The sequence below is a fragment of the Ovis canadensis genome, chromosome 1 (assembly GCF_042477335.2).
Source record: "Ovis canadensis isolate MfBH-ARS-UI-01 breed Bighorn chromosome 1, ARS-UI_OviCan_v2, whole genome shotgun sequence".
Lineage (NCBI taxonomy): Eukaryota > Metazoa > Chordata > Mammalia > Artiodactyla > Bovidae > Ovis > Ovis canadensis.
Window position 1 is genome coordinate 16,731,828 of NC_091245.1, and position 26,964 is coordinate 16,758,791.

Here is a 26,964-nt window from a genome sequence, read left to right on the forward strand (position 1 = left end):
AGCCTTGTATGGCTCTGGCAGAGTAGCTCAGCGGCAGCACCGATTGGCTGGGCTGGCACTCCCAGCCAGGGTTGCCCGGGCCCCAAACCACGGTAACCAGAGCCGCTGCCGGGAGCTAGTGGATTAGCATGGTTGCCTGCCCACCCCCCTGTCCGCCACCAGGGCTGCTCTTTTCCTTTCCTAAAAAGGCGAGCTGGTCAGGTGAACTCGGACCTGGGGTAAGGAGGGGTGGGCAGGGTGGTCCAGGTGGCTCTGCTGAGGGTTCGGGAATCCTAGCTCTGGCCTTGGGCCAAGCTCTTCCCGGCTCTGGACATCAGCTTTCTCATTTATAAAAGGGGGAGGTTGGTAGCTGGGTCTCTGTAAAGTGGCTGAGGCTGTGATGGAATTAAAGGGTATGTCTGCTGGGGTCCCCCAACCCAGATTTCAGGACTAAGAGGTAGCCAAGAGGCCCAGATTCGCTTTCCATAGTACCAACCACTCCCTGAATGTGTGGGCCTGGTTTTAAGTCTCTGCTCTGCCCCTGACCACTGTGCCCTTATGAGCAGCATCACCTGTCCAAGCCCCAGGCTTCCTCCTCTACAAAGTGACGAGGTGATAAGTCTCTCCCTGGGCCAGATGGCAGTGATGAGCCCCATGCAGGGCAGCCCTGGGCTGCTCCCTCCTCAGTCGCCCCCATCCTTACTTGGCTCTTCTTGCTTCCTGTTTCTCCCTGCTCATGCCCATCTCAGGCTAGCCTGCCTTCTGAGGCCATCCTGCAAGCCGTGATTTGTCCCTGGGAATCTCTAGGAGTTCGTCTCCAGGTCCTAAGCCCAGAGAGGGTCTAGGCCTAGGGAGAGGGCCCCGCCCTGGATGGGGAGTGGCAAGGCTCGGCCCAAGCCTTCCTGAGGTTCTGGGTCAGGTGTGACCTGGGTCGGTGGCCCTGCCACTTGCCAGGGTGCAATCTTGGGCTCTACTCTTCTGTGAAGTGGAGGTAGGTGCCCCATCTCCCTCACTCCAAAAGGGAAATTGCCTCGTGAATTCCAGAGAGGCCATGGGAGGCCTGGTGTGAGTGACAGGTGGGCCTGGGCACCAGCAGCAGGCTGGGGAGTCAGGTTCTTCAGAGAGTTTGCATGCACTTGGCATGCCGAGCACTGAAATTCCAGCCCCTGTGTCTGATGGTCCATTCCTGTGCCTTCAGCCTCAGACGTGGGGACCCACGGGGCTGCCCTGGATGGCTGCTGAGAAGCCAGGCAGCTGCCGGGAAGAAGCCTTGGCCTGGGCCTACCTCCTCCCCTGGGTTCCTGGGGAGAAGGAGGTGAAGAGTCTGAGATCCAGGGCTCCGCTGGGGCCAGAGCACAGGGTGGAGATGAGAGGGAGGAACTTGGGGCTCCCAGAGGCGCTGCACTAGAGTCAGACTAGAGTCAGTCTCATGTAGCCTCTAACCAGCCCTGCATCTCTGGTTGGTGGGGGTCCTTTTGTTTTTAATATTTCTTTCTTTATGTTTATTCATTTGGCTGCACAGTCTTTGTTGTAACTTGGAAAGTGGATCTTTCCAAAATCCACTCAGGATCTTGGATCTTCTTTGCAGCTTGTCGGATCTTTAGTTGTGCCATGTGGAACCTTTAGTTGTGGCATGGAGACGCTCAGTTGGAGCATGTGGGATCTAGTTCCCTGTACAGGGATCAAATCTGAGACCCCTTGCGTTGGGAGCACAGAGTCTTAGCAACTGGACCGCCAGGGAAGTCCTTGGTGGGGGCTCTTTGGAACTTCCACTTTCTTCTCTAAAAATGGGGACTGTAAGTCTCATCTCCCTGGGTTGTCACTGGGGACTGTAAATTGTTGTTTAGTCAGCCATGTCTGACGCTTGTGAGACCCCATGGACTGTAGCCCTCCAGGCCCCTCTGTCCATGGGATTTCCCAGGCAAGAATACTGGAGTGGGCTGCCATTTCCTACGCCAAGTGTTCTTCCAAACCCAGGAACTGAACCTATCTCTCCTGCATTGGCAGGTGGCTTCTTTACCACTAGCCACCAAGGAAGCCCAAGGACTATAAATAGGGCTTGTAAAATGCTGGAGGCGGCGCTTGGCTCCATTCTGTGCTCTTCTTCTTCTAGGCCTTTTTGAGATTCCACTTTCCCACTGGTCTCGACTGAAATTCAGGATCTCCCCAAGGACTCGCTCCCAGACAGCTGCTCCTTGCCTTCCACACCCCATGATCAAAATGCTAGGGGCCATCTTTCCTTCCGGGCCTCCTTCCACACCATTAATTTTTTCACTCCCTGTAAAAACCCAGCACCTTAGAGGCCGATGCCATGAGGCCCTGTCCCTGCCCCCATCCCATCGTTGACATCTGCTCAGCCCTTGGGTGTTTCTGACACTGAGAAGTCGTATCCTCGTGTGACTGTTACACATATTCCTCATCTCAGTCACCAGGCACAGCCATATGACCTGCTTTGGCAGGTGAAATTTGAAAGGAGAGATGTCTTCTCCCGTGTAGAGCATTTAGTTGTCAATGCAACATTTCACAGCTCTCTCCTTTTTTCTGCCTCTGAGGTCACAGGTACATGGGATAAAGCATCCATCAGCCTAGGTCTCCAAATGATGAGGATGAGTACATTTCAGCTGCTGACCCACGTCTGACATATGGCAGAAGGGAAGAGTTCAACTTTCATTGTTTTCAGTTCCTGAGTTTCTGGGTTGGTTGTCTCTGCAGTGTGACAGCCCACATCCTGGATTCTAAAGCCTAGCTCGCAGCCTGCGTTTCCAGTCCAGCCCTGCAGTCAGCAGAGATGAACATACAGGCCACTGGCACCATGGATACTTGCTTCCCAGCCTTTTCATCTCTTGTGCCCAGCACCCACGCCTGTGTGGTCCACACTGCCTTCACCCACAACTGTCCTGCCTCTGGAGTAATGAACAATTTCCAAACTTTTCTTCTCTGTTCTCATCCAAAATCCCCAGTCACTTGACCACTGGCTTTTTTCTGTGTCAGCCACCTCTGTTTGCATCCTTCCCAGCCTGTGAATTCAGGGCTATCTGTAACCTCACCTCTTCATCAGCCAGTTCTCTCACCTCCCATACTCCACGCTTCTGTCCCGTGGCTGGGTAAAACCTCCACCTGGAATGGATCTACTTGGCTGCCCTCTCCATGCCTTTGAGCACTGCTGAACAAACCACACCATTTATCAGCAGCAGTGCCACGCTGGTGATTCTCTTTCCCTGGCCAGCTTTCTCCTGCTCCCCTCTCAGGCCATTCACACTTTCTCAAGTCTTCGGTCCACACACCCACCCTCCACACCCCGCTACCCCGTACTGGAGCTTCCTCTTCCCCTCTCGGCAGGTGACAGAAAAAATTCCTTAGCAGAAATGTTCTCAACTTCCTGTCACTGTTGTCACTTGCCCCTCTTCCCTTGGGTCACACTGGGAGAAATTTCTGCATCTGATACTTACATCTCCTCCTGATCAAGCAGACTGGGGTCTCACCACCTCATTCCCATCTCGCTTCTTCCCTGGACTCCTTGCCGCCCTCCAGCTGCTGCCCCAGCTCTCCCCTGCCCTCCCGCAGGTCCTGGGAGGATGTCTGGGTCTGCCGCCCCACCTCCCTCTTCTCCTTCCTCCCCAGCCGCCACCCCCTGCCTCCACAATCCATTCAGCACCGGCAGTGTTTACGAAGGGCCTGCAGGCCAGGCTCTGGACTAGGCCGGCTTTTCCCCAAGTCAGCAATGATCCTCCTGCCGCTGAAACAGGCAGGTCCTCTTAGGTTCTTAGTGCTAGACTTGCGTCCAGCATTTTACCCCAAAGCCCTCTCTTGATTCCTCCACGTACCTCTTCTTCTGTCTGCTCCTGTCACGGCTTCCCCTCCACTCCACCTCCACCTCCAGCCCTCCCCACAACCCGCCCAGGCTCCAGAGCCCACAGGAGTTTTAGGACTTACTCTGTACGAGAGCTTTGTTCTCTCCTGTAGCAACAACTATGGCCACTGGGACTGAGGAATTAATGATGTCCTTATTTGCTTAAGGATGGCCTCTCCCATTAGAATGAAAGTTCTTTGAAGGCAGGGTTGTCTGTTTTGCTCGCTGTTGTATCTGATGATCAGTCCCTCACTGGTGCAGGGCAAGTCATTGTTGCATACAGAAAGTGGGGACCTATACCTGTCTTTTTCATCCTTGTAACCACAGCACCCTGTGTGAGGTCTGCTCAGAGGACATTTGTTGAAGCCTTACCATGTTCAAGGTTCTATTAACCATGCTGTATACATGCCTCCCAGGTGGTGCTAGTGGTAAAGAACCTGCCTGCCAATGCAAGGAGACATAAGAGCCGCAGGTTTGATCCCTGGGTCAGAAAGATCCCCTGGAGGAGGGCATAGCAACCCACTCCAGTATTCTTGCCTGGAGGATCCCCATGGACAGTGGAGCCTGGTGAGCTATACAGTCCATAGGGTCGCAGAGTTGGAAACGACTGAAGTGACTTAGCACTTAGCACATACAGTCTCTCATTTAGTCCTCACAGGAAACCCTCCACTTCACAGAACAGGAAACAGAAGCCCAGAGAGGTTGTGTAACTTGCTCAGTGTCACACAGGAAGTGAATAACTGTCACGATCAGATTCCGGGTCTTACCTTGCAGTGAGCTCAGTGGTGGCCCCTCAAGGTAAGTCCATGTCCTAACCCCTGGAACATGTAAGTGTCACCTCCTTTAGAAAAGGAGTGTGTGCAGATATACTGAAGTTAAAGATCTAGAGATGAGATCATACTGAATGAGGGTATTCCCCAAATCCAATAACGAGGACCCTTAGATGGGACACACAGAGAAGGCAGAGGCAGAGATGAGAGTGATACTATGACAAACCAAAGGTCAAGGATGGCCTGCAGCCTCCAGAAGTGAGGACAGAGGTCTGGGACAAATCCTCCCTCAGAGCCTCCCAAGGAACCTTGATTTCAGACCTCTGGCCTCCAGAAATGTGAGAGAACACATTTCTGCTGTTTTAAGCCATTTAGTTTGTTCATTTGTTCCAGCAGCCCTAGGAAATGAATATAGACCCCAAACCACATGGCCGTGTTCCCGTGCCTCCTGCCAAGCCTGGAAGGGAGGGCCCTTGGAATCCCAGGCTGTGTGACTATGGCCTGGCCACTTGCTTTCCCTGGCCCTGATTTCTCGGTAGCAAAAGAAGCACTTGGGACTCTGAGTGTCCTTCCAGCTCTGACATTCTACAGCCCTAAGAAAAATCATGAGCCAGGCAAGCAGGGCTCTGTTGGGATTTTCAAATTTATTCCAACGTGCTGTTTTTTTTTTTAAAAAATATCCTCAGGCTGAACACTCAGCCAGAGCTATAATAAAGGCAATTATTATACTTGTAAAAACTTCTCATTCACAGTACAGATGTAATTTACAACAAAGGTCACACACCAATACTGAGCAGTATTTTTTTTTGTACATCAGACTCTGTGCTTTAGACCTGTGGGAGTTTCTGTTTTTGCTTTTCCTTTTGCACTGATATATATACCATACCGACATTGCAAGATGCAAGTAGAGAAACTGGAGTTTAAATAAAATTACAGGCAAAACTACCCCATCCCAGTGTGGTTGCTGTACATATCTACAGTACAATTTTTGGAATGTATTGCCATTTAAGAACATAGAAACTCTCTACGGACAATTTCACATACGGAATACATACACCTTTTAGGGAAAAAAAAAAAAAGGCAAATTTCTATCTTACAGAGAGCATGTTATCTTACATTTGCCTATACATTTCTTTTTTCTGTTTCTTTTCTCTTCCTTTTTTAACACTAGGCTTAGTAAAGTGATCATAAGTGCCAAAGCGGTTTTCTGATGGAAAGCAGACAGGATTCGCGACTCAGGAGCAGAATTGGTGCAACAGGTCTTTGGGAACTTTCTCCCCTTGATCAGTGCTGCAGATCTGTCTCCAAGGATGGCTGCCCAGGCAGGACTTTTACTTTGAAGAGGTTTTGTCTGGAGAAAGGACTGGAAAGCAATTCAGCTCAGTTATCTTGCTTATTCTTATTCAAAAGAGTTGGGTGAGGATGGAGCAGAAATTAAATCTTTTAGACTCGTTAACACAGAGAGAGGTGGAGGGACTGCTGGGTCTGGAGGTGATGGAGGTGGGAGAGTGGGCAGTTCGCTGCTGTTGACTTCCTGGAGGGTCTTAGTGGTCGGGGCCTTGGCGGGTGGTGGGGCAGGGGGAGTAGGCTTGTAAAAGGTGCCTTGGAGAGGAACAGGTTAGTGCCCAGAATGACCCTGAGCTTGTCCTGAGGGTGAAGGGCATCTTGGAGGGTAGGCCTGGGGGCCAGCTGGCTTGGAATCCCCATGACAAGGGCTGGCTCTGAAACCCCAGCAAGCTGGTCTCCAGCCCCCAAGGCTGCCAGCACCCAAGGACCAGAGCCGGCCTGTATCCAGGAATGACTACCCTGCACATTTCGACAGAACAAGCGACAAGTGTCTGTGCCGACAATTAGCACTGCTTTCTCCACTGTGTCCCTTAACAGGGACAACAGTGTCACAGCAAGCTGGAAATGTGCACGTGGCTGGGAGCAGGGCAGGAGAGGAGGGTGTGACGTGAGAGTCTGTCCCTTATCATGCAGGTGTGTGTGTGGGCTGGGAGCTCTGTGTTTGGGGGAGCAGGAGTGGAGTGTGGCAGAGGGGTTGAGAGCCATGCCCAGTGACACACAGCCCAGGCGGGTGGCATCAATTCCATTTCTCTGGGTGCCTGTGTAGGGCAACCGCCTTTTGGCTAGATTGCTTGCACATTGTATCTGTCATTGAGAAATGGGTCTCTGTGACTCCTGGTCCCCATCCCCTCTGCCTGTGCCTGACTCTCCCCTGCTGGCCACCACCATGACTAGGCCTCCAGGAAGGAACCTTAGCAGTTGGCTGTTTGAGTACCAGAGGAAAGATGCCCTGGGGAGAGCTGTGGGGCAGGGCTTGGAGGAGGGGCCTGGCTACCCCCAAGGCCAGGGGCTGCTCTAGCAGAGCCCCCTGTTTGCTGCTCTGTAGGTTGGGAGCTGGAAGATCTTGCCCAGGAAGATTTCAAGCCTGGGCTGAAGCAATGCCCTTTATACAGCTCCCAGGCCTCGGCCCTTGAAGTCTCCAGTCCTCAGGCAGCCACCTTCCCATGCCCCTCACCTCCGCCCAGGGGTAACGCTGGAAAGCAAGGGTGAGGAAAAACCCAGCCTCTGGTCAAGTCTGTGACTGGGGCCCAGAGCTCCTTTCAGCTTTCTGCCAGGACCCACCAGTGCCAGCATAGCCAAGGCTGGGCTTGTTAGCCTTCTTCCAAGGGGACCAAGAGCTTCAGACCCTGGGTCAGGCAGCCAGGAAGTGCTGGTTAACCCTAGCCTCAGCACCCTGGAGCCCAGCTGCCGGCCTCCCAGGGAAGTCCTTCCCTGTTGTCCCCTTTTTGTCTTAGCCAGAGGGAAATGAACCAGGTGGCCTGGCTAGCTGTCCTGGCAGCAGAGTCCAAGGAGGGAAAGGTCCTGAACTGGTGGAAGAGGGAATTACGCCCAAGGGTAGGAGCCCACAGGGGCGCCTCTGCACCTTATGGTGTCCTGTCTAAACAACTTCAACAGCCCAGGAGCCCCCTCTGGCCACAGGAGTCATATAGCCTGGCTGAGGGATGAGGACCGGCCAAGGAAGTCCCTGCTCTGCGGCATTAGCACCTAGACTGGCTGGGCTATGACCATGGTCCTTGTGCTTTCTCCTCCTGGTAGAGACGAAAGAAAATCATTTCTGGAGGTTGTGGAAAACCCCACCTATCCTAGGGCTGGGTAAACGAGCTAGAGTTCAAGTTCTATATTTCAACTTGGGATTTTAATTTCTAGTCATGTTATTATTATTTATTATTATTTTTTACAAAGCAGGCTTTTGCCCCAGAAAATAACAGGGCAGCTTCTTAAAGGAGGAGATGGGGATGAGGAATGAGGCACTAGTTATTCTTGATTGCTTTGGAGAAGAATTGAAATGACCTCGGACAATAGGAGACTAGGGGAAATATCAAACACCATTCTCTTTCTAGACATATATATATATACACACATATATATATACATATATATGTATATATACACATATATAATTTTATTTTTTAAAAGAGATTTAAGCCAACCAATAGGAGGCCTGGGCAGTTCCCACCAGTCATGGTTCTGGGTACTTCCTGGGGATAGTAGAGGCCTGACAGTGTGTGACACAGCAATAGGAGGACTGGTCCTGCTGCAAAGAGGTCCAGAAGTGAGTCCTTGGAAACTTCCAGTGCCAAGTACCGGAAAAGCCCAGTCATGGAGGAAATAGAGCCCTTTGTACCCCAGGGACCAAATGTGAAATGAAGCCCAAGCCTGGCCTTGGGAATGGCAAGGCAATGCACCTTGGATCTTGACCCCCAGGGGTTAGGCCTTGTCCCTTCAGCCTTGTGGGTAGTTACTAGAACAAAGGCGCAGCAACGGCTGGGGCCCTGAGAGCAAGGCCGAGGTCAGGTGCTCAGGAACCGGGAGACGGGTAGTCAGGGCTCCTTCCCCAGTCCAAAGGTTGAGGGCAGGGTGCAGAGTAGAGGTGCCAGGGTGGGGGGATTTGTCTACAGGTCAAATGCCAGAATGGGATCACGATTCAGACCACCAGGGTGTCTGGGAGCCCTGGGGACCCAACCAGCAACTACCTTCTACCTGCTCCAAATAGTTCGTGTTGAAATCCTAGGAAAATTTACCTTGTCTTTGGAAAAGGAAAGTCGGAGTTTTCTGGGCCTGCCCATGGAGTCTCCCAGCCTGTCCCTCTGCCTTGGGCCGCTGACCCTTCTGCTAGCAACCCGGGGAGGCCACTAGCTGGGGTGGGATGAAGCAGCAATAAATAGGAACCATAAACTCTGTACATAGGAGTGCTTGCTTTTACATTTACTTATATATTTTTAAAAGTTTCTTTTTTTTTCCCTCTGTCTCTCCCTCAGTGCATCCCCTTTCTTTCAGCAACTGACTGCCTCTTGCCAGCTTTGTGGGTGGCTACTGATCGCAGTGGCCCAGGGTGAGGCCCCATCTAAATATTCACAGCCTCCGTCTCCTCGTGGGTTTTTTTTTTTTTTAATGTCTGTGTGTGTGTTGTTTGTTTCTTTTCAAGCAACAAAAGGTCATAGAAAAAGGCACAGGTAACTGCATACGAGGTGGGAAGATAAGACAGACGGGGGCTGAGCAGAAGCTGCTTGGAAAGATCAACAGATGGGACACGGAGCCCGTGATAGCAAGATGACTCGAGGAAGTCGGCTGGAAATGTCTGTTGCCAAACACCAGAAACCAGATGCTGAAGTGGTCAGGGAGAGGCTAAGTGCTCCGGGGCCCCTGGTCCTCGGGCTGGTGTGGAGGTGCCCCGGGCCCCCCACTTCCCGAGGGCTGGGGGGAGCCCTGACTGGTCCTGGGTTCCCCGGAGAGGTTCCTCCTCCGGGCTGGGAAGCGAGCAGCAGTCTCGGCCAGGCAGCCCATGGAACTGCTGCGGTCCAGCAGTGGGGTGGTGGAGGCTGCAGGGTTGGCCGGCAGCCGCGGTGACTCCAGGCGGGGGCTCCAGGACTCTGCCCGGTGGCCTGGGGGTACCCGGGGTGAGGTCTCCGGTGGGGTGCAAGGGCTGTGCGTCAGCGCAGGCTCTGTGGGCACTTGGGCCACACAGGGCTCCCAGTCAGGAGGTCTGCCCAGGCCCCCTCTCGTCCTCCCCCTCTCCATGGGGTAGTCCCTGGGCTCCAGCTCCGAGGAGAGTGTGAATTTGGAGACCTTGGCCACGGGGGACACAGAGGCTGACGAGCTCTCGCTGGGGCTCCAGCGGCCTCGCTCCTGGGCCTCCCGGGACCCCGTCAGGTCGCTTCCGCCCCCTGAGAAGCCGCTGACCCAGGCTGTGCTGGGCCCGGGGAGCAGGATGGGGTGGGCCCCCGGCCGGGCCTGCACCATCTGGATTCCGCCGATGGGAATCAGGGGGCACGGGGCGCGGGTCAAGCGCTGGGAGTGCAGAGGCAGGTGGCTGAAGATGTTCTCCGTCCGGGCCGGGCTGTGGCCGTGGAAGTCATGGGGGGCCGAGAAAGGTCGGGAGAAGAGAGGATGAGCGGGGGCAGGTGAACAGGACGGACTTGGCGACTCGGCCTTCTGCTAGGGTCAGAAAAGGAGACAGAGGAAGGCGAGGGTTACCTGCTGGGCACCTGCAGACCCTGAGGACTAGAGTGAGGAGGGGGCTCGGTGAGATCACAGAGCAGGTCCTGGCTGAGCTGGGCCACCACTGAGTCCCAACCCTTGCCTACGGTGGTGCCCTGGGTGGATGCCCTCTTTGGAATGGGCCATCCCCAGCCCTATAGTGACCATAGGCACACTCAGGAACCAAGGTCGCCACGCTTCTGGCTGGCACGTTCATCTTCAGAGAATGGGGCTGCCCATTCCGTTGGCTCCCATGTGCTGGCCCTCTCTCTTGGTTCTGCTGCCTCTCTTGTTCCTCAGACAATACTGACCCAACTTTACCCTTGAACATGAGTTCCCACCCAGGCTCTTAACCTCCTCCCACCACCAAGAATCTGCCTGCAGTGCAGGAGACTGGGTTTGATCTCTGGGTGGGGAAGATCCCCTGGAGAAGGGAAAGGCTACCCACTACAGTATTCTGGCCTGGAGAATTCTATACAGTCCATGGAGTCACAAAGAGTCGGATACGACTGAGCGACTTTCACTTTTTCACCACCAAGAATTTTAACTTGAGCCCCAAATTAAAAAACAAGTTAAGATTCCTGGATGGTGCTACTCCTGGAGCTCGAATCTCTTGAGTGATGGTGCTGACGCTGCTGGCGGTCGTGACAGCCAGTGACAGAAAAGGTGTTGGGAGGGGAAAGTAAGCCGACGACGGTAGCGGCTTCGGTGCTGGGGATCGTGACTGTGGTGGTGACAGCGATGTTGTGACAAGGGTGATCAAGCTTATGGGGGGTGGGGCTGGAGGGTACTGACAGCAGATGGCCCCGGCGATGTGACGGTGATGGTGTTGGCTGAAGTGACTCGGAGGGTGCTGGCGGCTCATGGTGGAGATGTGGAGATTTTGGTTGGGCTCTGCCATCTGCTCAGAGAATACGTGGATATGGGGTGGGAGGAGATGGCATGAGTATTTATACCCACATCTAAGGCCACACTGCTCGTAAGTGACGGAAGCTGGATTTAATTCTGGGTAGTCCAGAATTTAAAAACTACCAGGTAGTCCCTGGTGGCTCAGACGGTAAAGAATCTGCCTGTGATGCCGAAGACCTGGATTCGATCCCAGGGTTGGGAAGATCCTCTGGAGAAGGACATGGCAACCCATTTCAGTATTCTTGCCTGAAGAATTCCATGGACCGAGGAGCCTGGCCAACTACAGTCCATAGAGTTGGACATGACTGTGCAACTAACACTTCCACGTTCACTTCCTTTTAGTCCAGCTCCACAGTCCATGCTCTGCTGCTTCTGACACACGACTGACTGGTTTCAGGCACCCAGCACAGTGCCTGGTGTAAGTGGTGCCCAATGCACGCCTTATTGGTAACCGCTGAACTGGCAGGGGTGCAGCTCTGGCAGTGACCCTCAGCGAAGGTGTGAGCTCGCGGCCCCCCACCCATCAGCCACTTGGGGGACAGGAACTCACCCACGTGGAGGTGCAGGTCTCCGCTGGGCTTCTGCCGAGAAGCTTGTGAGGTAGAGGCGCGGGCGGGTAGAGAGCCCGGGGGGCCAGCCCTGAGCCTGGGCCACGCTCAGCACCCGAGGGGCTGCCCGGCCCCACCAAGGCCCACTTCCCTGGCAGCGCTGACCGTGGTGGTGACTCGGCCTGGCCTGGAGACCATCTCCTGGTGGGCGAGTGTCTGGGGGGGCCTGGGTCTGCAGTGCCCTTGCGTTCGGGGGGCAGGCGTGCTCGAGGAGGCAGTTCCCTTCCCAGGGGGTGGAGGGCAAGAGGAGACAGCTCGAGTCTTGGGGACCTGCAGGGGAGAGGGCCCGTCTGGGGGCCAGGCGGGCTCGGGGCTGAGGCCAGTGGCTCGCGGGCCGGTGAATGTCGCTGGGGAGACAAGTCGCTTTTGGTTAGTGAGTGTTTTGGGGTTAGTGGTAGGTGGCTGCCTGCTTCTTTGCTTGGGGACCACGGCCTCCTCGGGGACAGGGCCTGGGAGCTCAGGGCCGAGCCTATGTCCTTCTCCACGGGGCTCCGGGGAGCCGGTGCCAGCCGGGGGAGGCACAGGATGCTTTGGCTGGATGTGGAGCAGCTGCCGGGTGCCGAGCGCTCGGCTTCTGAGACCGAGCTGCCCCGGGTGGCCTCTGTGGGCTGAGGGCCCTGAACAGGTGAGGAGTCTGCCGGCAGCGTGGCTGGCGGGCCAGGCGGGGGCGCCTCCGAGGACGGGCCTGATGGCTCGTCCTGGCTCTCCTCCTCGTCCTCATCCTCGTCTTCGTCCAGGTCCGAGTCCGAGTCCGAGTCGTCCAGGTCTGAAAACTGGTGCTCTGCCACGGCCTCTGCGCCCTCTCGCCCTTCCGAGTCCTGGAATGGGTCATCACTGGTTCCTGAGGGACAGACACAGGAGGCCCGAGGTTACAGCCAGCCCCCACGCTGCTCTGTGCCACAAACCCCACCTGACAGCCATGATCGTTGAGGGTATGGGAGCGCTTTGTAAATAGAGCAAAAATGACCTTGTATCTACCATGTTAAGGTTCAGTTCTAGGGCCTGCATGTGCATTAATTCACCTAATCCACAAATAATCCTGCCCGGTCGGCACTATTCCTATCTTCATGTCACAGACAGGGAACTGAGATGAGAGGGTTTACCTTACCTTGCCCAGGTAAAGTAAGTAATAGGGCTGGCATCAAACCACAGCAAACAAGACAGACCTTTTCTTTCTTTTTCTTTTTGGTTAGTATTCAGTCCTGGCTTCACCAAGAGCAAGTTAAGTCACTCTGCTGGGCCTCTGTCTCCATCTTTGTCAAATGAATATGACAGTCTCATCTCATAAGGTTTGCTAGGAGGAGGAAACACAAGCCTGGCGCATATCAAGGGCTCAAATATTAATAACTGTAGCCACTCAACGCATTCATGGAGACATCTATTATTCTGGGACACAGCAGCAATGCTGGCAGGTCCAGCAGCACTGGGCACGGTCAGTTTACTCACACACCTGCCACTGCGGCCACGCTGCTGATGCCTGGCACAATAGCATCTGGCACGTGGCAGGCCCTGTTCTCTGGGAAGGTTTGGCTAAGCTGACCTCAGCCTGCAGAGAGGGCCTCTTCCCAGCCACTCATGTCCAGAGAAGGTGCTTGTAGAACCCCTGGTGCTCCCAGCTGGGGAGGAGAGTAGAGCTTTGAAATACCAGCCTCCTGGTCTGACTTCTGGTGGGGCAGCTCCACCAGCGGGGTCAGCTATAACAGGACACAGGCCAAGTTTGGGCATCTCTGAAGTTGGCAGCAATCAGGACTCTGGGGAGAGCTCCACTAACATCTTGCCCACTTGGCAGGCTCCTAAGGGTTTGGGTCCTGCTGGCCCAACACTAAGCTCATGTCAGCATCCACTCAACTACTAACTAAGAGAGCTGGACACACGAGCTGACTCGGGTCACTGGTACAACCATGCTTCTGGACCCCACTATGCCAAGCTGCACTGGGACCAGAAAGCCCAGCATTTGTGCTTTCAAACAGCTCAGCGCTCAGCAGTAAGAGGCACACAATGGAAGACAGTCGGCATGCAAGGGGATGTAGATCAAAGCCTGTGGGGTGGAGCTGGAGCTGTCAGGTGAAGGGAGGCCAAGGGCATGACTCCTGGCAGCTGGGAGCAGAATGGCCAGAAAGGGGGAAGGGGCTGGGGACCAGAAAGCGGGGTCACGAGGGGGGAATAAAACGTACCTTAAAGCTTTGCCCTAAGACTTCAGCCCCAGGAGTTCACCTAGCCTCACCTCTCATCAACCTGTGGGGAAACCCATGCCCAGAGCAGGCAAATGTTTCCCCAAGGTCACCCAGAAAGCAACGGCTGAGTCAGGACTAAGGTTTATAACCCCTACATCATTACACTGCCAGTTTAAAAATGTTTTTATGCACCAAGAAGCAGGAAATGGTCTGGGTTTGAATCTCAGTCCCACCCCTTCCTTACTGTGCAATGTCGAATAATTTACTTTTTCTCTCTGGGTCCAGTTTCCTTGTCTGTAAAATGGTTGGGGGGAGGGGTAATAAAAGCCACCTCATGAAGCTGCTGGGAGGATTGTGAGGGTCTGACACCTAGTAAGTACCCAATAAACCTCAGCTCTTGTCACCCCAAGTACCCCACAACCTCAACACACAGGCAGCACGGCGAGGATGTCATGCTGCAGTTGAAGGTCAGGGGATAGTGCTACCAGTTAGGGAGTCAGGATCAGCGGCTCCTGATACTAAGCAGGAAAGATCCTAAAGTCTCTTTGTAACAGATGAAGACGCTGCGGGACAGAGGGCTGATGCCCTGCCCTAGGCACCCAGCTCAGGAGTGACGGAAACCAAGAGTCCCCTGCCCAGCACAAGGTTCGCCAGGCCGCCCACATCTGGGCTCTTGCAGAGCTCTACGGGAGGCCCCTGCGGATCAACCATTCCTAATGCCCCTCACTGTCAATCTCCACAAAGTCCCGCCTCTCTGGGGCCAAGGGACGGGTGGAAGGAAGCGCGCCGGGGCGCTGAGGGGGTCTGGCCACACGGTGGCGCTGGTGCTCAACCTTCTCACCCTCAGGGGCGGGGCTGCGGCGCCGGCCTGGCCACCTCCCAACCACTTCGCGTCTAACAGACAAGCTCCTCCCCGAATCTTCATTATCGCGGGAAATGGCAACTCCATCCTTCCAGTTTCCTAGGCCATAAACCTCGGAAATCATCCTTGGCTCTTTCATTCCCGTGCGTTCACCCTCCACCTCCCCCCGCCCCGCGCCCTGATGTGTCAGCAAAACCTAACAGCACGTTTCTCCACGTCCCTCCGCCCACTCAGTCCAACACGTGCTCAGCCTGCATCACTGCCTCCAGCCGCGCCCCCTACCGGCCATCCTCTGCACACAGAGTCAGGGCAGTCGCTCCAGCAGGCGGCTAAATCCATCCCTTGACCTTCACAGCCACAGCGGTCTCTGACTTCCCCGGACTCTTGTCCTCAGGGGCTCTGCACCTGCTGCTCCACCTGCAGGGAGAGCCCTTCCCCAGGCTCCACATGGCTTCCTGACCCCCTGCCTCATGTTCGCGGCTCACGTCACCTGAACATTCCCTACCTGTCGTGGATGCTTCGTTTCCTACCCAAGGCCCTCGCCCTATTCCACATTTGTTCACTACCTGGCTCCCCTCTAGAATGCAGGCTTCCTGAGGACAGGAACTATATTTCATTCATCGAAGAATCTCTAGCACCCAGAGTAGGACGCAGAATAGGGCTGGTGCTGGCAGGAATTATTTCTAGAACGATTGCACTGATTTCATGCATTCTCAAATAAGGTCATCTGGTCATCATTTTTGGCCTCGCTGGGAAAATGAAGCTGAACTTACCCAGCGGACCCCTGGTGCGGTGCTAGAGGACACACCCTGCCTCCCACCCAGGCAGGGCTCTGGGCTTGGGTGCAGCTACCCTGTCCAGCCCACCAGGCACTGGAGTGCCATGGTGCCACATGGAGTGGTTTTTGTCTGACCTCAGGCGCCTTCCATAATCTGTTTGAGCTTTACTAAATGTCTTCAGTTTAAAAAGGAATGACACAAGTTTCTACCACAGTTATGAGGACTTAATAAGACATCTGTAAATGGCTTGATGTACTTTCTTGATCAACTCAGTAACCCCACATTCTCATTTTGGAGGCCACAGCTCCGAGTTCACTGTATTCTGTTCAATAAAGCTGATTCATTTCACCTAAAAGGAAATATGATCTAACTTGTTTTTAACACTGCACATACATTCCCAAATCAGATAAACAGAAAAAAATAAGACACAGGAACACACACCTTTTTTTCCCCACACTCTCTTGACTCTGATTTTAGGGGATCTGGTCAAAGGTTTGCTCACTGCAGAAGGAATATCTCTGGTTGCTTATCTACCCCTCAAAGCTGCTCTGGCCTCCTACTTGGATGCTGAGGCCTGACAGGGCCCATCCAGATATGCTGGCTTGGACTCACCTTCCACTCTGCCTTGTCTTCACAGAAAATGGCCTTAATATGGCTCTAATCTTGCTACTGGGGACTGAGGCTGGGGTGTGGGGCTGGGATGTGGAATGGGATTGAGAGGTGATAGGGGGCTGTCAGGTCTGCCTGGCTTTAGGTCTCTTGAAAGCCCCTAGCTCTAAAAGACCTGAGCATCAAGCCCCTGTCCAGAGTGTGGAGGTGTGAGTGTGGGGTGTGGAGTGTGGACCTCACTGCGTCACTGTGAGGATTTGCCAGGATAACCACAGCGTGTGTCTAGAGCATGCCTGACAGAGCGGATGCTCAATCAGTGTTGACTATAGTTACTCATGTATTGATGTAACCACCATACATACACTGAGCGCCTACTGGGTGCCGGGTGCTCTACCTCCGTGACAGACAGTGGCGCAAGTGCTCTGGCTCCAGGCGCGTGCTGTAAGAAGGAGGGGCGTGGGTGCCATCATTCTGTAAACTTAGCCTTTGCCTCTTTGTATTTGGGGAGACTGGAGAAGAGGGTGAGGAAGAGGGTGAGGAAGGAGAAGGGGAGTAGAGGCAAGGAGGACAGAAAGGAGGGGGAGGGTGGGTGAGGGGGGCAGGGGAGGGAGGGGAAGGTGGGCAGAGGGGGAGGGGGGGGAGGGAGTTGGCAATTCATTACCTTCTTCGGCTTCCAGCTCCTCCAGCACCCCCGTCTCTTGGCACTTTTTGCTGTGGGCCTTCGACTTCATATGCTTAGTCAGATTCCCTGCAAAGGAATGAGAACTGACTCAGGCATTGCTGGAGGGCAGGGGGCCAGTGTGGCGCCCGGCAGGGCAGGCGCCAGGACAACACTCTGCCCGGGTGCTCAGGTCGGGGGGCGGGTGCAGCCACGGCCGCGGTGCAGGATGGTACAGAGGAACTGGGTAGGGTGGGTGAGGGGCTGTGAGCAGACAGAGGGTATGATGAGGAAGTGAGATGCTGGTTAAAAAAACAAAAGGAGATTAAAAGACAAGTCATATGCAAAAGTTTTTTCCTGCCTTTGATTTACCCCTGGGCCCAGGAGCTGGTGACAGGATTACTGACCATTTCAAATGCTGGGATGAGAGCAGGAACCCAGCCCACGAACTAGCATGGGAGTGGGTGCTGAGGATGTCCTTCTGGCTGAGGACACTGCTAGGCCAGCCCACAGGGAGGGATCTTAGGGTTTGGGAGGAGGAACCAGGACAAAGTTACTGCTGTTAATAGACATGGAGAAAGGGCAGAAGGTGTAGCAAAGTCTGCTAGACAGGGACCTAGGGGCCACAAGGCTGGGGTCCAAGTCCTGACTTCCTTAGAGAGTCATGTCCCCTTCCTGGGCCTCCAAAGTCACTGCCATGCAGACATGGCCAAGGGTGGTGGACACAGGGAAGGCTGAGCAAAGGCTCCATCCTCCCCATGACTACAAAGCCCTCGAGGGGTGGCTGTCTCTGTCCACAGTGGGCTGAAGAGCAGAGGCAGCAGCTCTGTGGAATCAGGGGAAACTCTGCGACACCGATTCTTCCTGACGTGTGCACAGCGCTTCACAGGTCACAAAGCCCTAGGGGCAGGAGCGCTCTACAAAGGACCAGAAGAGGAGCCCCAGCTCGCCTCAGGATGCAGGCCAGATGCCTCAGGATGTTCCTTTGGGCTCACCAATCGCCTCCAACTGTGATGTGCTCACTGTTGCTCTAGAGATTGCTTTATTTCCAAGTGGTCCTTCATATAATAAATCATAAGGCCCTTGAGTCAGGAACTCTGTCTCACTCATCTTATTAGCAGGTTTGAACAGATGGATGGAAGAGAGAAGAATGGACTCCAGGAACAGATGCATAGAAAGATTGGTGGACAGATATATGGATGGATGGAGAAGTGGGCAAGAGGGAATACAGAGTAACAAACAGGATGAAGAGGAAGAATCCAGACAGATGGGTGGGATCCTCGGTGAGCAGGTAAGCAGATGGATAGACAGATGGAGGATAAAAATAAATAGAAGGATAGATGGAAAGTAGATCACTAAACATACAAGAAGATGGAGAATGGGAGAGGAGACCTGGGCAAGTGGGAGAGGGCTGGTCGGATGGAGGGATGGAGGCAGCGCACCTAAGTGGGAAGGCGGACAGAGCGGAGGACGAAAGGACGGGCAGGACGGAAGGGTGGATGGTGGGAGAGGCGGAGAAGCAGACGAGAGGGGAAGATGGGAAGGCAAATGGCGAGGAAGACAAGCTCCTAGGATGGGAGGATGGGAGAAATGGACCAACGGGAGGATGGGTGGGTGACTAGGGAGAGAGCACCCACGCAGGAACCAAAGGGTTTTTCTTAATTATTCTGGGAATTTTAAGGAACCTTAGGGTTTTGCTCAGAGGTAACAGGAGCCTTAAGCTGAGGCTGCCTGAGGTGTGCAGGTCAAGGGCAGCAGCGATGGAGAGAAGCTGTTTCCTGCCCCTTCCCTCCTGCTCGTCCTAGTCTCCATCCTTCCCTCAGGTTTTCTTCCTTTAACCGGACAGAAACCTGGATCTTCTACTCCTGGCCAAATGGGGAGCAGAGCCATAACTTCCAGTCATCCCAGGGCCGGAGGACCCCCAACATCCCTGTCCAACATCATGGGCCTCTGTCCCCACTGTTGTGTTAGGCAAAGCCTGAGCAGGATGTCAAGGGGCGGTCAAGGCAGCTGCGGTGTTCCATAGGCCAGAGAGACCAGATGTCCCCTGAGGTTCTGAGACCAGCCTGCCATTCTCTGAATACCCCAGACCCCAGGGGACTATCCACACTGCTCATTTTGGCTATGACATTATTGTTGGACTTGTTCTGTCTGGAAGGGTTGGGTCTCTTACTCAACCAAGTTAGGTGCTGAGCACACTATGGGCGCATAATAACCATGAATGGGAAATGTTCTTCTCATCACAGAAGTAAAGTGATGGGAGGAACCTCACAGACCATGTGACCCATCCCCTACCAGGCCCAGGGTCTTCCTGCTTCTGTTCTGACTCCTGGCCCAGGTCCTAATGATGCCCCTGGACGAGATAATCAGCTGTCTCAGGTGACGGGATGCTCTGGGACAGCTCCTGTTCACCATCACGGAGAACCAAACAGCCAAAGCCACATTGCCAGCTAGTGCAGAGCCCCGTCTGGAGCCAGGTCTCAGGACTGCAGATGCCTTGCGTGCTCCATACTGGTGGAACAGGCAAAGACATGTAGGAGCTTGGTGGCCTCTGGTCTGAGTCTGGGCTCTGTCACTTGCTAGCTATGTGTTCTTGGGCAAGCGTCTTAACCTTTTGAGCCCCAGTTTCTGCAACTGTAAAGTTGTACCTACCTCATGGGGATGCTGGGAGAAGCTGACAAACACCTATAGAGTGGCAGCAGACCGTGCCTGGCAGAGAGCAAATGCCACTGTGTGGACCCTCCTTCCTTCCCATATTGTGTGTTCCCCACCACCCGTGCCCCCCAACAATCAGTGTCTATTGAGCACCTGGGAAACTCTGCCACAGCCACGCGCTGGTTGTGGAGGAGAGAGAGATGCTGAGATGATGGCTGAGATGTAAATGCCTTCACCAGTCTGTCTGGGCTCAGCAATCCCAGGAGAGGGTTCCAGGCAGCCCCTGGACGCCAGCTTCTTCTCTGCCCCTGCCCCAGAGGCTGCAGGGAGGAGCTGGGAGTCTGCATGGCTGCCAGGACAGGCCATGGGGACATAGGGGCGGATGTGCAGCCCTGAGTGTTACCCAGCACCCTCCCTGAGTATCCCCTCTGTAGGCCTGCCTGCTCCTCTGTGAATTGAAGGAGGCGAACCAAATGGCCGCAGGTATCTTTTTTTGGCCTGGACACCATTTCCTTGTCAAGGGTCAGAGCCTCAGCTTTCCAAGCAGAGTTCACAGCTTTTCACATCACCCCAGCCCTCTCACCCCAAACCTGACCGTCCTGGAATGAAGGAGGAAAGGCAAGCGGATGGAAATGATGGGCGTCTGGAACAGAGGTGGATCCTCCACCAAGAGCATCAGCTGAAGACCGTGTCTACCCCATTCAGCTTTGGGCTTTGACCAACCACCCTCCCTCAGCCCCTGAGGGCTGCTCCAAACTGCCAGCTCTGTCCATAGGCGATCGACGCAAGGGCCTGTACCCAGCACAGCCCTTCTGCTGGCCTCGGGGAACCTTCTCAGAAGAGGACACAGGGCCCCAGACCTCCACAGGGACATCCCAGTGGGTCTTCCCCGGCCTCACTCACTGAGACAAGCCGGTGCTGCACCCAGGACCGGAGCTGCTGTCACAACGTCTGACACGGAGACGGAGACACAGACAGGCAGACAGAGACGGACAGGAAGGCTCCCTAGCCGGTGCCGCCAGGTAGTGGCGACGGAGGGCCCTGAAGACCACCGGGCCCAGTTTCATCTCTCATGCAGCCTGGTGAGTCTGAGCCCGGGGACGAGGGGAGGGAGGAGACGGAGGCAGCTGGACAGAGGCAGGAGCCCTGAGAAGAGGGTGTCTCCTCTGGTATCTGCGCTGATGGCTGAAGGGTCTGGGGAGCTTCAGCGTCTCGTGGCTTCCCTCACTCTCCTGCCTCGTGCAGAGAGAGCCAAGAGTGAGCTGGCTCTGCTTCCATCTGTCGCCGCCCATATGAGTCCCTCTCTACCTCCCAGAGTTTGAGGTTCCGCTATCTCAGATGCACTCACTGCTCTGGCTCTGGAAGGCTTTTGTCTTCCAGAAGGTTCTAGGAGCCTTGGCAGAGAGCTCAGCACATGCCCCATCACAGGGGGCGAGGAAATCCTCCTAGGCGGGGCCTTCAGAGCTCCACCCCCAGGTTTCATCCCAGGCTCTGCCCCCTGGGCACTCAGAGGGCCCACTGACACTCCGTGGGCCCACTGAGCCCTCCAGGGCTCAGGGGGGACCCAGGAAGGGGCTGCAGATACCTCAGCTATGTGGCTTCCAATGCAGAAATCTCCTGGAAAAGGAGTGTTCCTGCCAGGGACCCAGACCTCTTTCAGACTTGGCAGAAAAAGACCAGGCCTTTGCTCTCAATAAAACCAGAGAGAATTGAATAGAGGTTGCTCTGGGAGACTGCTCTGGCTGGGGACTTGGCTCAATGGATCTTTCCAGTCTCACATAGAGGATGATGGCTCCCCGAGGTGGTGGGCAGCTCTGCGTGGCCTTGGGCTGGGGGTTGGGGGGAGGGGGCACTCTCAGGACTGGGCTCCTCACGCTGAGAACGGGATGGTATGGTCCCCTGGACAGCCTGGGAGTTGGGCCAGCAGTGATCCACTCTGGAGGCCACCTGGTTGGCCACCTGATTTTGCCAGTCCCTCCAGACAAGGGGAAGAGAGAAACGTGGTGGGGGTTATGCCCCAGAGGCATGGGTCCCAGCTGATAGTTACAGCTCCAGCTTTAACAGTCATTTCTGGCTTGGGCGGGGCGGGGAGGGGACTCATTTTCTTTACCTTCATGGCGGGGCTTGGACAAAAGGCTTTTGGCGTTCAGAGTCAAAGACCATTCTCTGAATTGTTGGTCAATGGCTATCCAATTGTTGAATTTCCACCTCTCTCCTCCAGAAAGTCCCAACTGGCCCCCTAAGGCCAGAGGAAGTGGGGCTGAAGGGGGCGTGTGGGGCATGGAGCCCACGACTAGGACCGAGGCCCGCTAGGTGACCTGTCCTGCACATGGCGGGCTGCAGGCCTACCGGTCCTCTCTGGGCCCTCTGGGCTGCTGTTGATGAGACACCAAGAAAGAAAAGGGTCAGGGCAAGGAAGGAGGATGGTCGCCTGCATTCAAACCAAAACCCTGGCGGAAAGGTTAGAGTTCCACTCGGGAATGATGGCGCCGAGGACAGAGGAGGACAGGCTAACGGGGTCAGGAGACCAGAGATGAGCACCCAGTCAGAGAGGGGGCTGTGAGCAAGGGGGTGAGATAAACTGCCTCCAACCTAGCACTGAGAGAATGGAAGGGATCAGGAGGAGGAAGAAGGAAGACTCAAAGTCCAGAGGGGCCTCCTCAAAGCCACTCAGCCTCTCTCTCTCGGAGCAGCTATACCCACAAAAGGAAGGCTAATGGGCACCAAAGCCAAACCTGCTGTCAAGTTGCATCCACTGAAAAACCACGTGGCCCTGGAGGGGGCTGTCGTGGAGGCCCCCAACTTGCCCGAAGGAGAAGGCAGGACCTTCGTGCCCAAATCCTGAGCCAGGAATCTGCCAAGCACAAGAGGTTGAAGCCACCAGGGTTACTGAGAGCCCAGGCCTCCCTCTGAGGCACCTTCGTCTACTCGGCTACCAGGAAAGAAGAAGTGGGTCACAATGCCTTTTCTGTAGGAGCAGCCCGTGGAAGGAGTAGAGAATAGCTCTGTCCAAGTCTCACCGACTCAGCCTCACTGGTTCACGCCTGGGTCCTGGGTGGCTGCCCGCATCATCCAACACAGCCCTCTGGATTCACACCCTCACTGGCCAGTCTGCCTTCCTCTCACAGGTGACTGCCAGAGCCTGAGCTGACCCTGAGGTGCTGCGTGGCCTGGGCAGGAATGACAGGGCTGCCAGTCAGGGTGAGGGGAGAGCCGGGCCCAGTGCTGAGGGCTGCGGAGAAGCTGGGCGGAGCCGGAACTCGGTCTGAGTGGTGAGGCGAGGTGGAGGCAAAGTCTGGCATGAGAAGTGACCATGCGAGTGTGTTAAGTGGCTCGGGGTGGAATGGATTTCCAAACTCAAGAGTGGCAGTGACCAGTGTGGATGCTGGAACTCATCAGGCCGGTGGATAAAGGGCTAAGGAGGCATGCAAAAGGAAGCGGGGTGATGAGATCAAATACAAAACCAGGAGCAGTGCGCTAGAGTGCCACCGCCTGGCCGTGGTGGGAATCGCATGGGTGGAGGGTGGGTGGGGCCAGCGTGGGCTCTAAGAGGACAGGCTGGGCAGCCGAAGGTGCCGTTGACCCGTCTGCAGCGGGCTGCTCTGTAACTGCGGAGCCCGGAAATCAGGGCTGCTCAGGCCCCAGGCAGAGAGGCCCAGGCCCCGGGCTCTGTGCTGGAGCTCCCAGAGGGGAGCTCCCTGCAGCGGGCAGGGCCAGCGCTCCTCTGGCCGTCTCTTACCTTTGGTTTTAAAAGCAAAGTGACAGTGCTTGCACGCATAGGGCCGGACGTCAGTGTGGGTGCGGATGTGTTTCTTCAGCATGCTGGGCTTCTTGCAGCGAATTCCACACTCCTCACAAACATATTTCCCTCGGCCGCGGCCTCGCACATACACATACTCTTCGTTTGATTTGTACCTATGAGCAACAGGCGTCATGGTAAAGGAACAAAACAGGAGGAGAGGAGGCAGGTTCCCACCTCAGAAGATGCACGCGCTTCCTGGCCACATCCGGCTCTTAGGGGCGAGGGAGAGGGGGACGCGGAGCAGAGAAAACCAGGGGTGGGGGATCCGCCGTGGAGCCCTGCACCTGCCCTGACCTCAGACGGGGGCGGGGGGCGCACCCCCTCCTCTCCCTCAGAGGCAGCAGGCCCTGGTGCTCCCGGCCGGGAGGGAAGCCGCAGGGGCACAGGGGGTCTCTGGCCCAGATCCAGCCTCAGCACCAGCTTCTGCTTCCAAAGAGCAGCCGCGCTGGGCCACCGTGTAACAAAGAGACTAAAACAGATGACAGCCACGGCTCCGGCAGCCACCGCTGAGCCAGTGCTCACCCCTTGCCGGACGCCTGCCCACACTCAGTCACAACCTCCACGGAGAACCCGAGGCTCCCACAGCTAGAAAGGGACACGACTTCTGAATCTGCCTGCCCCAGAGCCTGTCCATCCCCCACGAGGGGCGACCAGCACCGAAACAGTCCGCTCGCAGGCCCACCAGACGCGCACGGAGGGCGCTTTATTTCCCGGTCCTCAGAGTCAAGACACCCAGGGCCCGAAGCCCTCTCCCCAGTCTTTTCCGTCTTGAGGCAAGCGGGAAGCTCTCAGGACCCGGATTCCAGCCACCTGGCCTCTCTCCGGGGATCACCTGGGGTCCTAGCAGGAAGTACCGACAGCTTGCAGGAGCCTCCTGGGGTGGCGGCCTGCCTGCTGAGCCTCAGGGCCACTGTGTTCTTGGCTGTGAATCAGAATGCTCTTATTTCCACTTAGAAGGAACCCATGAGTCCCACAAGCTCACTCGATACTGTCCTTGTCCGAACGCCACGTTGGCCTAACACTGTAGATGTGCGAGTGTCTTGACAGGCATGGGAAGGCTGCGGCAGGGCCCATGGAGGGAATCCTGGCATAATTCCAGGAGAAGAGCTTTCTGACTGTGAGACCCAGGGTCCAAGGGCATAGGTGCCTTAGGAGAGGTGCGGCTTTCTCAGCCTGCAGAGTCTGCCTCCTAAGCCAAGCAGAAGGCCTGCCTGTGCCCACACTCACCTGTACATCTCCCTCCCACCCAGGAGGTTTGGCACCCAGCCTCTGGGTGCGGCTTCAGAGAGGCAGGGAGGGGACTTGGGGTAGGGGAGGGTGAGGAAGTGACAGCGGCTGGGACTCAGTCCTGCTCTGCTGGGACCATCAGCTCACAGCTGAGAGGATGTCACCAGGATGGGCCTGCAGGAGGGGACTCTGAGCGAGGGAGCCGGCAGGTAGAGGCACATTGATCACCAGCGCTCACGCTCAGTTGCACGCACACACCACACCACTTCCACTCTGCCCTGCTCAGAGGTTCCGTGACAGCCTCTCCCCTCTCACTTCCAATCACGATGGAGCCTATGGGTCCCCGTCTTTCCCCCCCTCCCACCCAGGCCTACGGCTGCCCCAATCTCTACCGCATGTGCACTTCCCTCTGAACATAAGACAGCTCGGAAGCAGGCAGACAGTCCATCGACCTTGGCTACTCTCAGCCCCTTCCTTCTCCCTCAATAGCGAGTTTAAACCACAGCTGGGCGCCCAAAGGGAGACACACGCGTACACAGAGGAAGGACTCTGCTCGAGCCCCCAAGGGTGGTGCGTGACTTAGGGGGTGGGGTGAGAAGGCAGGTATGCAACCCCGGACGCCACTTTGTCACACTGCATGGAAGGTGCCAACCTGCTGGGGACACAACGTTGGGTTGGGAGAGGCTAGAAAGGACGCTGAGAGACGGGAGGCAAGAAGGGAGGACCCCAGCAGCACAGGCATGAGTGTTAAGATGCCTGGAGAGTTTGGTGCGCAGGGCAGACTGGATCACCATCAGCCTTGGATGCCATGCCAAAAAACTGAGACTTGGTTAAAGGTGTCTGAAAGGTAAACGTAAAGTCTCAACAGAAGATACTTCCTTGGTGCCATGAGGAATGGTCTGCAAGAGGAGAAACTGGGTACAGGACACGCATGTTGTACAACAGGGATTCGAAGCCTTCTGGATGTAGAATGCATCCACCCTGGTGGCTGTCTGGATGATACAGGGGGCACCAGGCAGGAGGAACAAAGGTTTCAACTTAGCCGGCTCAGGTGGTACGAGCCACGGGCTTCGAGAGAAATGGTACAGGATTCTAGTCCTTAACTACTGAACGTGAGATGCTCACGAGAGAACTGAAGAAATGCCCACACACAACCGGAATTCCATGGGACTCAGGATGGGACGTGTAGCTTTGTGAGGAGGCAGGTGACTATTCAAGAGAGTATGAAAACAGAAGAAGGATAGTGAGAGGGCCCAGAAAGCACCCAAAGGTGAGGGTGGGTAGAAAGATGGTGCCAAAAGCCACCCTCAAGCAGAGAGATCCTGATAAGGAACCAGAAGAGAACGTGATTGGGGAGCCAGAGAAAAGAGGTGAGAGAAGGAGGCAATCAGCAGGGTCCAGGTGATGGAGATCAGGGGAAGGGTGGCCCCTGGGCTCCCAGGACTTGGATAGGGTAGTTCTGGTTGGCCAGCCTGGAGCCTCTGACTTCTCTGCTCCTCAAAGGCCAGTACTGGGGTTGTGCAGCTTGGTGGTTCCCAAAGGACCAAGTCCAGGGACAGGTGTGGGGCAGCTGTCCAGTGTCGGCTGGGCCCTCCTCCCCTTCTCAGCCGGGGCTCAGTCCCTCCAGTCTGTGCTGGAGGTTGGACGGTCCCTTATAGGGATCACCCTATAAGATCGCACCCCTTCCCCAGCAGCTTCAGGTCTCCACCTTTGGACACATCAACCACTGTGCACATGAGCTCAGTCCTCTTGGTACCAAGCAACAGCAGCTCCCGCCCCCCAGGCCCCAGCCGGCTCCAGCGACCACTCCCTCTGCTTCCCTTCTCAGCCCAAGTCTGGAAAGGGCTGTCCTGCTGGCAGTCACGCCTCCTCGCCACCCCATCCCAGCTCCCCTGCTGACTGTCCCTGTGACTGTCGCGGGCTGCTAAATCTGACTGACAGTGGCTTTATCCTGTCAGCCCTGTTGTCCACCATCTGGAGATACCTGCTGGCTTGGTGACTGGGTCTCCTCGGCAAGTTCCTTCTCTGCATCCCCACGCTCCCCGCCGGTGCCAACCTGCACGCTTCTCCCCTCACACCTGCCTCCAGGTGAGCTCCTCCACACACACCTGACTTTCCCCCTGGATGCTCAATGTCTCTCCAGCTCTGACCACCCTGCTGTACATCCAGCTGCCCTCTCGGAGTCTCCCGAGTGGTCTTCAGGCACCTTGCAGCCCACGTTCCCAGAATCCTGTTTCCACGCCCCCAACATGTACCACTGCCTCCTGGGTCCCCGCATCAGTAAATGGCAGGCACACCCGGTGGTGGCCAGGCCAGCATCCCTAGTGCCCCCACATCCTTCAGTCTTGTCGGTCAGTCCATCACCACGGCCTGTCAACGGCACATGGGACATGCGTTCCAGGGAGGCCCACCTCCCGGCGGCCACAGGCCAGACCACCATCCTCTCTCCTACCTTGCTGCATACTGTCTTCACAAGACAGCCAGAGGGGACTCTCCCCAAATACCGCCCATCCTGCCGCTCCTCCCAGCCCAAGGGCC

The 26,964-nt window shown here is 55.7% G+C and overlaps 1 protein-coding gene across 2 annotated transcripts in view; it reads right to left on the reverse strand.

Moving 5' to 3' along the window:
• Positions 1-8,856: 8,856 nt before the first annotated feature.
• The window catches only part of HIVEP3 (HIVEP zinc finger 3), a 56,079-nt gene continuing 37,971 nt past the window's right edge, over positions 8,857-26,964 (reverse strand). Inside the window, exons 3-6 of one of the 2 annotated variants that reach the window (XM_069588168.1) lie at positions 23,137-23,312; positions 16,746-16,832; positions 11,603-12,501; positions 8,857-10,098 (exon numbers count right to left, since the gene is read on the reverse strand). In XM_069588168.1, the coding sequence (XP_069444269.1) occupies positions 9,292-10,098; positions 11,603-12,501; positions 16,746-16,832; positions 23,137-23,312 (1,969 nt within the window). In that variant the 3' untranslated portion in view covers positions 8,857-9,291. Of the gene's footprint in view, positions 10,102-11,602; positions 12,502-16,745; positions 16,833-23,136; positions 23,313-26,964 lie in introns of both variants that reach the window. The other variant, XM_069588161.1, reaches the window with a different exon arrangement.